Source organism: Mytilus californianus, unplaced genomic scaffold (genome assembly GCF_021869535.1).
Source record: "Mytilus californianus isolate M0D057914Y unplaced genomic scaffold, xbMytCali1.0.p SCAF_19, whole genome shotgun sequence".
Lineage (NCBI taxonomy): Eukaryota > Metazoa > Mollusca > Bivalvia > Mytilida > Mytilidae > Mytilus > Mytilus californianus.
Window position 1 is genome coordinate 11,423,636 of NW_026262667.1, and position 13,342 is coordinate 11,436,977.

The window sequence follows — 13,342 nt, forward strand, 5'->3', positions numbered from 1 at the left end:
TGAAATAACATGCATACAAAATAACCAAGAATTGTTTTTGTAAATTATTTTTTTAAATAAGATGAATTCACAATAAACAGATGTTTTCATAGTTTCATAATTTAGATATTTTAATTGCTTAACTGCCTTATTAATTTATGAACATAATGTCACATGTATGTATTTTTAGATTTTGAGATACAGAACTCTGACTTATTTAACATCCTTTTGATAAATTTCATTTAATAGCAAAAAAAAGTGTTTTTTAAAACTAGAATGTGTGTCTATTGCTAGAATAAAAGTATTTTACAATCACTTATAATACTTACATGACAGACTTCTTTTACATAAAATTGCATGAAAATATTTTGTCATTATGATTTAATTAAGTATAAATTAATTTGAACAGAAAATGCAAGTGAAACAGCTTCAGACAAAACAGAAGATGTAGAAAATGGGGAAATACAACAAACATGGTGCATAAGGAAAAGGTAGGTTATAAAAAGATATCCTAATGTTAATATTATGTCACAGTGGAAGGTACTGGCATGGATAGTACATAAGGAAAAGGTAGGTTATAAAAATATATCCTAATGTTAATATTACGTCCCAGTGGAAGGTACTGGCATGGATAGTACAGGAGGATAGCATAACAGTCTAATAACTATGATTGACCCAGAAATGGATTTCCACCATGCTCAATCTGTCTCTGTCATAAGATCTAATGCAGTTGTTACTAGTCATAAGATCTAATGCAGTTGTTACTATTGTGGTAAGGTGGATTATTTCAGTGAAATATTGTTCAAATCCTAAAATTTTTCTTTCAGTAAACACAACAAATTTTGACTTAAAAATTGACTTCACTAAATTGATATCTTATACTGAGATTTTCTTGTATTAATCAGCTTTTTCAAAAAAGCATTTTGTGTTTAAAGTGTTGTAAAATCTCGGGTCAAATGTCCAGGCTACTCATTGTATGAAAAAAGTCACATGACAATTGTTTTGTCATTGAAAATTACAAAGTGTGTGTAAGCCATCAAATCCTTGAGGTCATGGGTTCCCAGGTAGGTCAAATCAAAATCTGAAACTGTTGGCCGCTTTTCCATCATGCACACTGCATTTAAGAGTAAGAGCATGTTTTCTTGTTTAAATGCAGTCTAACAGACCATCTGTTTGTTAAACCCATTGAAGAGAAGACAATACAAAAAAAAAAAGCACCAATGCTTGGTCTAAGATGATGTAAAGAATTTTGAAGAACAGAAAATTAATATTTAAGAGAAAAGAAATTCTTCATGATTAAATTTTTGTCAAATATTCGTATATGTTTTATTTATTTTTCAGTCGGAGATTACGGAAGTTAAATAGACGTTGTAGAAGATTGTGTAGAAAATTAGTGAAATCTCAAGTTTTTTATTGGCTAGTCATTGTCATGGTGTTCCTGAATACTTGTGTTTTAACATCAGAACATTATGGACAACCTGATTGGTTGGATGATTTCCAAGGTAACATATCTCTTATCTGGTAATAAACTTCCAAAAGTATTTGCTAAATACAACAAAAAAACTCTTGTGTAACAATATTATAAACACACTCATACACTGACTCCATTGTCCTATGAATGAAATATATATTTGAATGAAAACATTTTTGATCCCTGCCTACAACAGATTTTGTGAAGAAAAAAAAATGTGAAGGGTATTTCATAGACATAGATCTAATCTTGGACCATTATTATTTGGATTTTAATTATCTGAGAAAAGATTGAAGGACAGTTTAAGACATTTTACAAATAAAAGTTACTAAAAATGTGGTTCTATAGTTGATACAAAAACTTCATTCAGGTGTGATAGAATAGGCAGTGAAAAGAGGATTAAAATGGAAAGATAATTATTTTATACTTGACATCCAGGTTTGCCTTTAACATGTTTAAGCTATAGAATCAAGATGGCAAAGCAAATTTCTTGAAAATCAAATAACTCGTGAAAGATATTTTTGTAATATTCTGATTATTTTAGTTGAGAAAATTTGTTGATTCTGTATATAACTAATTCTTTTTTATTCTTTTCTTTTTCAGAAGTTGCCAATTTATTTTTTGTTGTGCTATTCACATTAGAAATGTTTCTCAAAATGTACAGTTTAGGCTTCCAAGGATATTTTGTGTCTTTATTTAACCGTTTTGACAGTTTAGTTGTGTTATTCAGTATAGTAGAAGCCATCTTAATATTTACTAATGTGATGCCACCTTTAGGAGTAAGCGTGTTACGTTGTGCAAGGTTACTTAGAGTATTCAAAGCTACCAGGTAAGAACTGACAGTATAGTTATTTTTCACTAATCTGCACATGTTATCATATTAAGTACTTTGTATACTTTGATATAGTTGTTAATATTAACACTTTATAGAGTAATGATTGGATATTGGAATAATGAAGCAATAAATTAGATTCTTCCACATTTTCATAGAATAGAGAATGGAAACGGAATGTGTCAAAGAGGCAACAATCTGAAAAAAGAGCAGAAAACAGCCTGAGACCATCAAGTGGTCTAACACAATGAGAAAATAATGCACCCGCAGGCGTCCACACAACTCCGAAACACACAAAGAACCAAAATTTAAAAAATACAACTATAACAAAGGCTAGAGGTTCCTGACATGGTACAGGCACAAAAATGTGGCCGGGTTTAATATGTTCTGTTAGATCCCAACTCCTATACCTCTAGCCAATGTGAATGCTTGCATGCATTCTCTAGTCATGACTTCAAAGTTAGTTTTTTACAATTTTAAATGCTGAAAATAAAATATACATATTTGTGCAGGTAAATGAATATTTGCGACATTAAAACATTTTACATCGGCCAAGCTTGAATACAAGACAGTTATCTCCACTTTAATGCAAAAAAAAACAGATATTCAATTTGAGACGTTATTTCAGGGTTAAAATCGCATAAATCATCTTTGGAACAAGAATGACATCAATAAACCAGACATTTGTTGTCTGTATGTACACTTCGAAATTAAATAAATTTGATAAAAAGGATAATATCAGAGAGGGGCATCTGCTTTTTCTTTCTATTATTGAATATATCACATACTTATAAATTCATGAGTTCAAAAAGGCGATTCTCCTTAGGTACAAACCGGTAGACCTAAATAAATATGATGTTGACTAATCAAAATGGTGATTACAAATTATTTCATTTGAAAGTTTTATATCTAAACTTTTTCTCTGCCACAGGTATTGGGCATCACTACGTAACTTGGTAGCGTCACTGTTGAACAGTATGAGATCTATAGCCAGTTTACTCCTGTTGTTATTCCTTTTTATTGTGATATTTGCCTTATTGGGGATGCAGTTATTTGGTGGGAATTTTAACTTTGACAATGAACCAAAACCTCGCAGTAACTTTGACAGCTTCTGGCAGTCAATGTTGACAGTGTTCCAGGTAAGAATTATGGCAACTTCTGTCAGTCAATGTTGACAGTTTTCCAGGTGAGATTATGACAGGTTCTTGCTTCCCATGTTGGTGCAGTAAGATTACACCTACTGATAATTATTCTGTAAAGATTCTTTAATGGCTGGTAATTTCATTCATTTTATCAGTTCATCGTTATATCAACTAAATGCACAGTCATGTAGGGTGAATAGAATAACCTGACTTGACTGTAGAGTTGACTCAGAGGATTAACAGTAGACAGAATCTAGGTACAAGTATAATAATATCCTATTCATCCAACTGATACAATGTTTACTTCAATTTCTATACTGACTGACTGGATTTCTCCAATTATTATACTGTCCTAAGTATACACTTTTTTGTTTGATTTTAAATTGAGATATGAACCACATGTACAATGTGCATCGCTAAACCTTAAAAGTTGTGTGCAGTATATATGTTAAGGTTACACTCAGTCATTCATTCTTTTTTCTGCTGATTTGTTCATTTATTCAGATCTTTTTTCAGTGATGAAGAAAAATTAATTATTTTTTTAGCAACAAAAGTGTGAAAAACATGGCTTAAGTGTTTCTAATTATCAGTTATTCCAAAAAACTAAAAAGAATTCATGTCTGTTACAGATTTTGACGGGAGAAGATTGGAATGAAGTGATGTATAAAGGCATTGACGCCTTTGGTGGAGTTAATGATATTGGTTTTCTTGTTTGTTTTTATTTTGTTATATTGTTTATTTGTGGTAATTGTATCCTTTTTTTTTGCACTGTGAATTAAAGAGTATGTGGGGTATATGTCAAAGAGACAGAAATCCAACAACACACATACCAAAATACATCTACAGGGCTAAGTACAGTCTCCGTCTATAGACAATACGTCAATTTTTACAGGGCTAAGTACAGTCTCCGTCTATAGACAATACGTCAATTTCTACAGGGCTAAGTACAGTCTCCGTCTATAGACAATACGTCAATTTCTACAGGGCTAAGTACAGTCTCCGTCTATAGACAATACGTCAATTTCTACAGGGCTAAGTACAGTCTCCGTCTATAGACAATACGTCAATTTCTATAGGGCTAAGTACAGTCTCCGTCTATAGACAATATGTCAATTTCTACAGGGCTAAGTACAGTCTCCGTCTATAGACAATACGTCAATTTCTACAGGGCTAAGTACAGTCTTCGTCTATAGACAATATGTCAATTTCTACAGGGCTAAGTACAGTCTCCGTCTATAGACAATACGTCAATTTCTACAGGGCTAAGTACAGTCTCCGTCTATAGACAATATGTCAATTTCTACAGGGCTAAGTACAGTCTCCGTCTATAGACAATATGTCAATTTCTACAGGGCTAAGTACAGTCTCTGTCTATAGACAATATGTCAATTTCTACAGGGCTAAGTACTTTCTCCGTCTATAGACAATATGTCAATTTCTACAGGGCTAAGTACAGTCTCCGTCTATAGACAATATGTCAATTTCTAAAAAAAAGTCTAAACAGTAACTACAAAAAATCTGCCATCAAAACCAAATTCTCCAAATAGTTTATACTATGACAGTTATGATAATGCCAGTGAAGAAAGCTGTTTCTTTTAAGATGAAATAAAGAAGACTTTTATGGTTAATACCGTATAGCAGGTTATTTTAGTGGGTGTTTATTTTCACTTATATTGCCGAATAAATCAAAAGCGAGAAAAAAAGTTTTTGGTACTTTCTAATAGCTAAAGCGTTTTGTGATCGATCTATTCTTTTTCCAGTCTGCAGGTCAATAATGGTATATTCTAGTTTTAACAACACAAATGCCAAAGTGCATTGTACATACATATGTATACCCTTATTAAGTAGTGTCAAATAAAATAAAACAGAGTGTAAGGTACTCTGTCAGGTATTTTGCCTATCTTAATTGTTGTCAAATTATACAAGAGTTGTGAGTCACTTTTGATAATTTTTTACCTAATTAGAACATCAAAGGTCCGGTCAACTTCGTAACTAATCAACCATAAGATTTACAAGAAGTTTGTACACCTGTAAAAAATATCTAAGTCAGTTACCAGTATTCTATAGATTAACAGAATATAATCAATAAATAAGAAGTCATTCAGGTGAAAAGAAAATCATTTTGACCATAACAATAGACACTTGTTTGATTGAATGACAAATTAGATATTCTCTCGCAATTTAAATATCTTGAACACAAACTTCAGCTAGCAAAAGTATCACGAGACAACTAAGTTTGAGACGCTTTTGTATATATTTGGCAGTATTGGCCAAAATATTTTATTGGGCATTAAAAATTCCGCCAAATTTTACACCTGCGAAAAAAAACCTACTACAAGGTATGCTGACCTAATTAGACTGTATGAAAAGTTATTCACATTGGTAACATGAAAAAAGAAAAAGATATTTTAAAACATGACAGAGATACAAAGATCATGTATATTAGACAATAAATTAAGCCCACTATAGTGATAGAGTTATCTCATTTGCAATTTATTTTGATATTTAGTATGACATGTATTTGCCTTGACCTATATGTTAGATATATTGTTGAATGTCTTCTTGGCCATTGCTGTTGATAACTTAGCAGATGCTCAGAGTCTGACGGAGATTGAGGAAGAGCAAGAGGAGGAAAAAGAAAGAATGAGATCTATACGAAGGTCAAAAAGTAGAACACCAGATGGAGAGAAGGATGTGGTAAGATTACTATTTGACAGTATAACAAAAACTATGTCATTACACACTTGATGTTTTAAAAGCTCAGAGTAATGAAATAATGTTTGGTCAAGCCAATTGCATTAGGGGAGAAACTACTATGAGCTTTAGCAAAAACAAATAAGTTACAGAAAACAAACAAAAGTCCTCAAAACACCTTACAGAAAATTGATCATTGAGCAACATAAACCTCACCAAAAACCAGGAATAAACTTGGTCGAGGGTATGAATGTCAATGCAATATTTACAAATTGATATGTTATTTTAACATTATTTCCACAAATACTACAAAACTTCAATTTATTGCAGAAACTCAAACATTTATCAGGCATTATGAAGACAGATTCAATTCACCATTTTCTTGTTTATTCTTAACCAATGATGACTTTTTATTTTGATTAGCAGCCTGATGAAGATGAGGGTGTAGGAGGAATGAATGAAGAAGGTACTGTTGAAAATGAAGACTTAGGGAGGCTCTCTAGGAAACCAAGTGCAAGATCATCTCGATCTTACAGGTATACACAGTTTTATTTTCTTCCAAGTCTCTTTGTTTTGCTGGTTAATAAATTTAAGATTATTTATACCATGAACATGATAAGCAAGATAAAAGTGAAGGACATATTATAAATGTTTATCTTATTAATTTGTATAAAATGAAAAGAGACATCATAAGATCAAACACAGTTCTCAATAAAAGATTATACCATATGTCCAGCTCTAAAGCACTCCGGGTATTGGACAAGTGATTATACCATAGGTCCAGCTCTAAAGCACTCCGGGTATTGGACAAGTGATTATACCATATGTCCAGCTCTAAAGCACTCCGGGTATTGGACAAGTGATTATACCATATGTCCAGCTCTAAAGCACTCCGGGTATTGGACAAGTGATTATACCATAGGTCCAGCTCTAAAGCACTCCGGGTATTGGACAAGTGATTATACCATAGGTCCAGCTCTAAAGCACTCCGGGTATTGGACAAGTGATTATACCATAGGTCCAGCTCTAAAGCACTCCGGGTATTGGACAAGTGATTATACCATAGGTCCAGCTCTAAAGCACTCCGGGTATTGGACAAGTGATTATACCATAGGTCCAGCTCTAAAGCACTCCGGGTATTGGACAAGTGATTATACCATATGTCCAGCTCTAAAGCACTCCGGGTATTGGACAAGTGATTATACCATAGGTCCAGCTCTAAAGCACTCCGGGTATTGGACAAGTGATTATACCATAGGTCCAGCTCTAAAGCACTCCGGGTATTGGACAAGTGATTATACCATATGTCCAGCTCTAAAGCACAAAAAAATCAGATAAAGGTTAGAAATGAAAACAACACTTTATAAATTTCATTAGTCCAGAGCACTTTTCTTGATTTACCTTCATCAGGAACGCTCAAAGACGAATACTTTAAAAGCTTAGGATGTATAAGAACAGAAACAGTTGAAGAGCATTTCTAGGTAATATTGTATTAGAAATGCTGAAAGTTTTTTTTATCTGCACAGAAAGAAATCTTCACCTCTGACACTCTAATACTTTATGTTAAATCATTTATTCCCATCTGTAAAACAATACCTACTCTTTCATTTTATTTATGAGAAAAAAATCATAAAAATTATGTTTAACAGGAAAGATGACAGTCCTGAGCCACACAGACTACGGTTAGATCAAAGTGATGGATCACCAGGGGAATTCCGTGACAGTCATCAGATACCCATAGAGGGTAATGGTAAACTCCTCGTTCTATGTCTCTTACACTTTCATACCAAACTATTAACCATCCTTAGTATATCAAGGTTACCATGTATATAGTAACCTACTTGTATTTGTAGATCTTGACATAAAAACAACCATTTATAATAGAAGAATAAAAAGTGCTAGAGTATTATATACTTTAAGATTTCTCTCTCTTTTCTTTTTTTCTTGAAAGTTTGAACCATAATGGTATATTGAATTTGGGTTTCCTTATTGTTTTAGGAAATATCAGAAAATTTAAACACAAATAACCTTCAGTCATTTTTTCCTGTTACACTACCTGGTCCTGATTTATATTAAAGAAAATAGTTTGGTATGGAAACTGTATCTAATGCTTGCTGTTGACTAGAATAAACTCAATAGTTGAAACAATCTAGTAATTGTATAATCATACAGGAAATGTATGAAAAGAGCCATTAATTGGTCCCTGAAATTGCCATACCGTTAAATTTTTCAATCCTATCAAAGTGATTGTAATTTTATTGTTAAATGATCAATTATAACTTAGTATGGCCAATTTTTTTCTGGAATTTTCATTTTACATGAGCAATGGCCTCTGCCATTATATGTTTGTGGTTTCAGAACTGCTCATACCCAAATGTTATAAAAAAGACCAATATGAGGTATTTACAGTTATTCTTCGAATTTGAAACGATAAAAGGGCAAGAAGAAGTATTCTAGACAAAATTGAAGATTTGACAAATATCTGAATTTTTAACATATCAACACACATATATAGTGAAAATGATAAATCACAGATGCATTTTAGTCATATTGCACTTTATATTTAAAGTTATCCAGTGAGAGCACTTTTAGTATTCATTTACAATCCCCCCTGGTACCTCAATCTTTGCTTTATCCACTGGACTTGAAAGCAAGCAACAATCATTCAATCAATCTTAACTCTTTATCTATTTCTTGTATACCCTTTTAAAATACAGTTATACATTTATAGAATGCAAAATGATACATATCCTCTTAAAAAAAGTATTAAAGAGCATTAGGAATGATATCAAAGAACTTTTATTATGGTTATGTATCATTTTAACATTCTTTAAAAACTTAGAGGACTGCAGCTATTATAATGAGATCTATAAGATATGTGTAATTTCTTGTCAAACTGTCCCGTCTGTTTTTGTGTAGAGAATTCTTATTAATGTACACACCTGTAATTTAGAAGCATTTTCACCTTTCAAATTAGCTGTTAGTGAAATTGAAAAATCTGCAAATTTAAAGTTGCAATAATGGTCAATATGCACCATAGATATAAATTGATAGTAAAGAAAAGGATTTTAACAATGAAATTAAGAAATTAATTATGATATATTTTTATTTTCTTGAACACAATTAAGAAATTATTAATTATATTTACTTTCATTCATCACAATGGTGAAGTTGATGGTCAGTAACAGAATAATGTTTAATTAAATTTACCATGAATTACAAAACATGCTGACGTTTAAATACTCTTCAAGTTTATTAAGAATTATTTTTCTGTACTTATTTCAGAAGAAGATGAAAATCAGAATGATATGGAAGATGATGATGAATCGATTGAAGATGAAGATGAATCTCATCATTCTACAGCACGGCCTCGTCGTATCACAGAAATACCCAACGAAAAAGTCAAAATGATTCCTGAAGCTTCATCTTTATTTTTTTTCTCTAAAACAAACAAGTAAGGAAAACCACAGGAATTACTCAACTCATAGTTTTTAACCAGATTTTTAATGGAAATCCTGTTATTGATTTTGGATTGTAAACGAGTGGCTGAAGATGTTTTTCACTTTTTAATATGTTATCACTGATGGTAAAATTTAGTTCAATTTAGAAATTGACACTGTGATTTTTCCTTTCATGATTTATAGTCTTTGATTGGTCGGATATTGGCACTTTACGTGGTTTCAGCACAATAACTTTTGAATTTTTAAACCAATGCTTTTCAAATTTTAATATGTAATTACTGATGACAAAATTGAGTTCAAGTTCTATATTGACAATTTTCATTTTCACTGTTCAGAAATTTAAGTGGTCTTATGTGCAATAAGTTGAGAACTTTTCAAGTAATGCTTTTCAAATTTAAATATGCTGTTACTGATGATAAATTTGAGGTCAAGTTCAATCTTGATAATTTTCACTTTTGCCTTTCAGGAGTTATAGCCCTTCATTGTTTTAACAATGACTAATATATGAAATAAAAAAAAATAGTTTGTCATTTTGGCAGCCTCTTGATCTAATTTGATTTGTATCAGTTTGATATAGATTAATATTCGACACAGAAAAGGTGAAATATACAGGATTGTTTTCTGCTTATTTATACAGTTTGTTGTTACACCTCTGTTCCAGGTTAGTGGGAAGTTAAGTGCTCACAATAATGTTTAACCAGGCCTCATTCTTCATGTCCCAAGCCATAAGCCTGTTGTTGTTGGTTGCTGTCTGTCATAGTTTTGTTTCATTACTATTATTAGCTAAAATTAGGCTGTTGGTTGTCATTTTTGAATTTTTCTAATTTTGTTATCCATTGGCCGTACATAAAATACAATATTGTGTGGGTTTTGTTATCCCTGGGCCTTACATAAAATACAATATTGTGTGGGTTTTGTTGTCCCTGGGCCGTACATAAAATACAATATTGTGTGGGTTCTGTTATCCCTGGGTCTTACATAAAATACAATATTGTGTGGGTTTTGTTGTCCCTGGGCCGTACATAAAATGCAATATTGTGTGGGTTTTGTTATCCCTAGACCTTACATAAAATACAATATTGTGTGGGTTTTGTTGTCCCTGGGCCCTACATGAAATACAATATTGTGTGGGTTTTGTTGTCCCTGGGCCCTACATAAAATACAATATTGTGTGGGTTTTGTTGTCCCTGGGCCCTACATAAAATACAATATTGTGTGGGTTTTGTTATCCCTGGGCCCTACATAAAATACAATATTGGTTGATAAGTGATAATTGTCCCATTGGTAATTGTATGACATTTCCATGGTTTATAAGGGATAATTGTCCCATTAGTAATTGTATGACATTTCCTTATTTTACAGTGTGTTAGTTATTTTGTTTCTTTCCCTACTTGAGGTGTTTTGTATTTCAGATTCCGTATAATATGTCACAAGATATGTAACCATCCCTACTTTGGGAACATTGTACTAGCCTGTATAATTATCAGTAGTGGTATGTTAGCTGCTGAGGACCCGCTAGGCTTTGATAAAAAGAGAAACAGTGTAAGTCTTACTTTTTAGTCTGTTGTACAAGCTGGTATTCTAATACAGAAGATCGTGTTAGTCTGTTTTTGTGAGTCTGATCTGATTTTACACACAACAGTCACATGTTAATATTTAAATGTTAGATATGATTGAAATCAAAAACATGTTGTCAGCATGAAATATTAAACTTGTGTGTCTTTTCATCTGACCATAGGTATTCAGCAAGGTGAAATTAGAAAAGTTGTTAAAATTGTTTAGTGGTTTCTGTTAAAATCATGCCATTTGCTTTGTTCATTGGGGAGAAAGATTAAGCAGATTCATAGAAAAATGTCATATGATAAGACTTTATTATCCTCCATGTTGAAACAGTCTCTATCCGAAAACTTCTGTATTGATAGTGTTCATTTCTGAATACATTATATGAATCAATAAATATCAGTTTATAATGTGGACTGGATGATCCATTTCAATTTACTGTAAACTAATAATTTCATTTTTGCGACTTATGTGAGTAGAAAAAAAAACCATTTCAAACATTAATGAATACAAAAACAAAGTTAGAAAATTGCGATAATAATTGCATCGAAATTGCCTACAAAGGACTAAACAGGAAAAAAGCATCTGCTAAAATTAAGTTAACCCTAACTCTAAAGTAATATTTTTAGAAGTCTTACTAGACATTGGACAGTACAGATCAGGGTTGTCAGCTCGAAAAATACAAAATTAAACATTCATGTAATTATTTGTTACGAGTAAATATACCATATTAAAACATTTGATTTGTGTAAAGGTTAAATCTATATATGTCCATATTGTTTTGTTTAGAATTGTTAATTTTCTTAATGATTAATTTCTTCTTTGATTAATTTTGATTTTGAAGAAGTTTCTACTTTCTATTTCAGATTCTGAATAAATTTGATTATTTTTTCACCACTATTTTCACTGTTGAAATTCTCATCAAAGTAAGTATTGTAATATAAACCATAGTATAGATAGCCGAAAAAAATTATTAAAAATAGACAAAAGGGGAAGTAACTTAATTGAAACGTATGTTCCACTGAAAGGTTTTTCACAGTACTCTTTTAATTTTACCAATTTTAGCAAGCAAACATATTGATTTTTGTCGAGCCTGAGACATTTATATCGCAAAACAAGACATAGCAATCCTAGATTCCGTCTTCGGCATGGGAGGAGTCAACATTTAGGTTCAGTCTGTTGTGAAAGTTTTTTAGACATCAACAAGGCTACTGTTAATAAATTTCTTGTTTGATGTTGCATACCTATGACTTGTAGCGTTGGGTAGGTAGGTAGGGATTTTTTTTTTAGCCAACAACTTAAGTTACATGTTTTAGACAAGAAAACGATGTAAGAGCAGGAAAAAATATTTGAAAAAAAAATTTTGAAAATTTTTTTTCTGGTAGGCTGCTTTTTAGGTGGGTGGTAACAACATCAAACAATATAAATTTTATTCTTCATCAAACCTTCGTAGAATTTTGTAAAATTTGGACAGAAGCTTGTTTATGACCAAAAGACAGTACCCAGAGCAAAATTTTGAAAATATTTTTATTTATTTTTCTGTATTTTACTGATACATGTATATGGACTTAGTTTTTTTTACAGTAAACACTCAGGCTCAGTCTAAGGTTAAAGTTTTTCAGACAATTTATGAAGTTTGGGCAGAAGCTTGTTTATGATTCAAAGACAATATCAAGATCAAAATTTCTAAAATATCTATTTTCATTTTTCCGCATTTTACTGATAAATGGACTTAGTTTTTTTACAGTTAACAAGTAGATACAGTCTTGTGTTAAAGTTTGTTAATCTTTAATAATTACTTTGTCAAATCTTTATAGAATTTTATGAAACTTTGGCAGAAGATTTTTTTATGATTGATTAAGAGATAATTTCTGAAGCAAACTTTTGAAAATATATTTTTTTTTTCATATTCAGTACTTTTATGATAGATGGACTTAATTTTGTACAGTTAACATTTACAGACAGTCTGGGATTACATTTTTTCGACATGATAAATTTGTTAACCATCATGGATTGTTATGAAACTTGGACAGAAGCTAATCTTCAAGACCAAGAAAAAGCATCTAAAGAAAAAGTTTGATTTTTTTTAAATTCTAAATTTTACCGATTAAATGGACTCACTTTTTAAGTCAGCATTACACTTTTACACTGACAGCAGCAAAGGCGAGACACAGAGTTCAGCGGAACCCTATACGAATATTTT

General features: G+C 31.6%; 1 protein-coding gene across 1 annotated transcript in view; it reads left to right on the top strand.

Annotated features, from left to right (window-relative positions):
- Positions 1 to 13,342, top strand: part of LOC127726928 (muscle calcium channel subunit alpha-1-like) — a 141,308-nt gene that overhangs the window by 67,835 nt on the left and 60,131 nt on the right. The window contains exons 10-20 of the mRNA XM_052234316.1: positions 389 to 470; positions 1,321 to 1,481; positions 2,054 to 2,279; positions 3,214 to 3,421; positions 4,054 to 4,174; positions 5,967 to 6,121; positions 6,542 to 6,654; positions 7,768 to 7,868; positions 9,404 to 9,572; positions 10,992 to 11,121; positions 12,006 to 12,065. Coding sequence (XP_052090276.1) covers positions 389 to 470; positions 1,321 to 1,481; positions 2,054 to 2,279; positions 3,214 to 3,421; positions 4,054 to 4,174; positions 5,967 to 6,121; positions 6,542 to 6,654; positions 7,768 to 7,868; positions 9,404 to 9,572; positions 10,992 to 11,121; positions 12,006 to 12,065 — 1,526 coding nt within the window. The remainder of the gene's footprint in view (positions 1 to 388; positions 471 to 1,320; positions 1,482 to 2,053; positions 2,280 to 3,213; positions 3,422 to 4,053; positions 4,175 to 5,966; positions 6,122 to 6,541; positions 6,655 to 7,767; positions 7,869 to 9,403; positions 9,573 to 10,991; positions 11,122 to 12,005; positions 12,066 to 13,342) is intronic.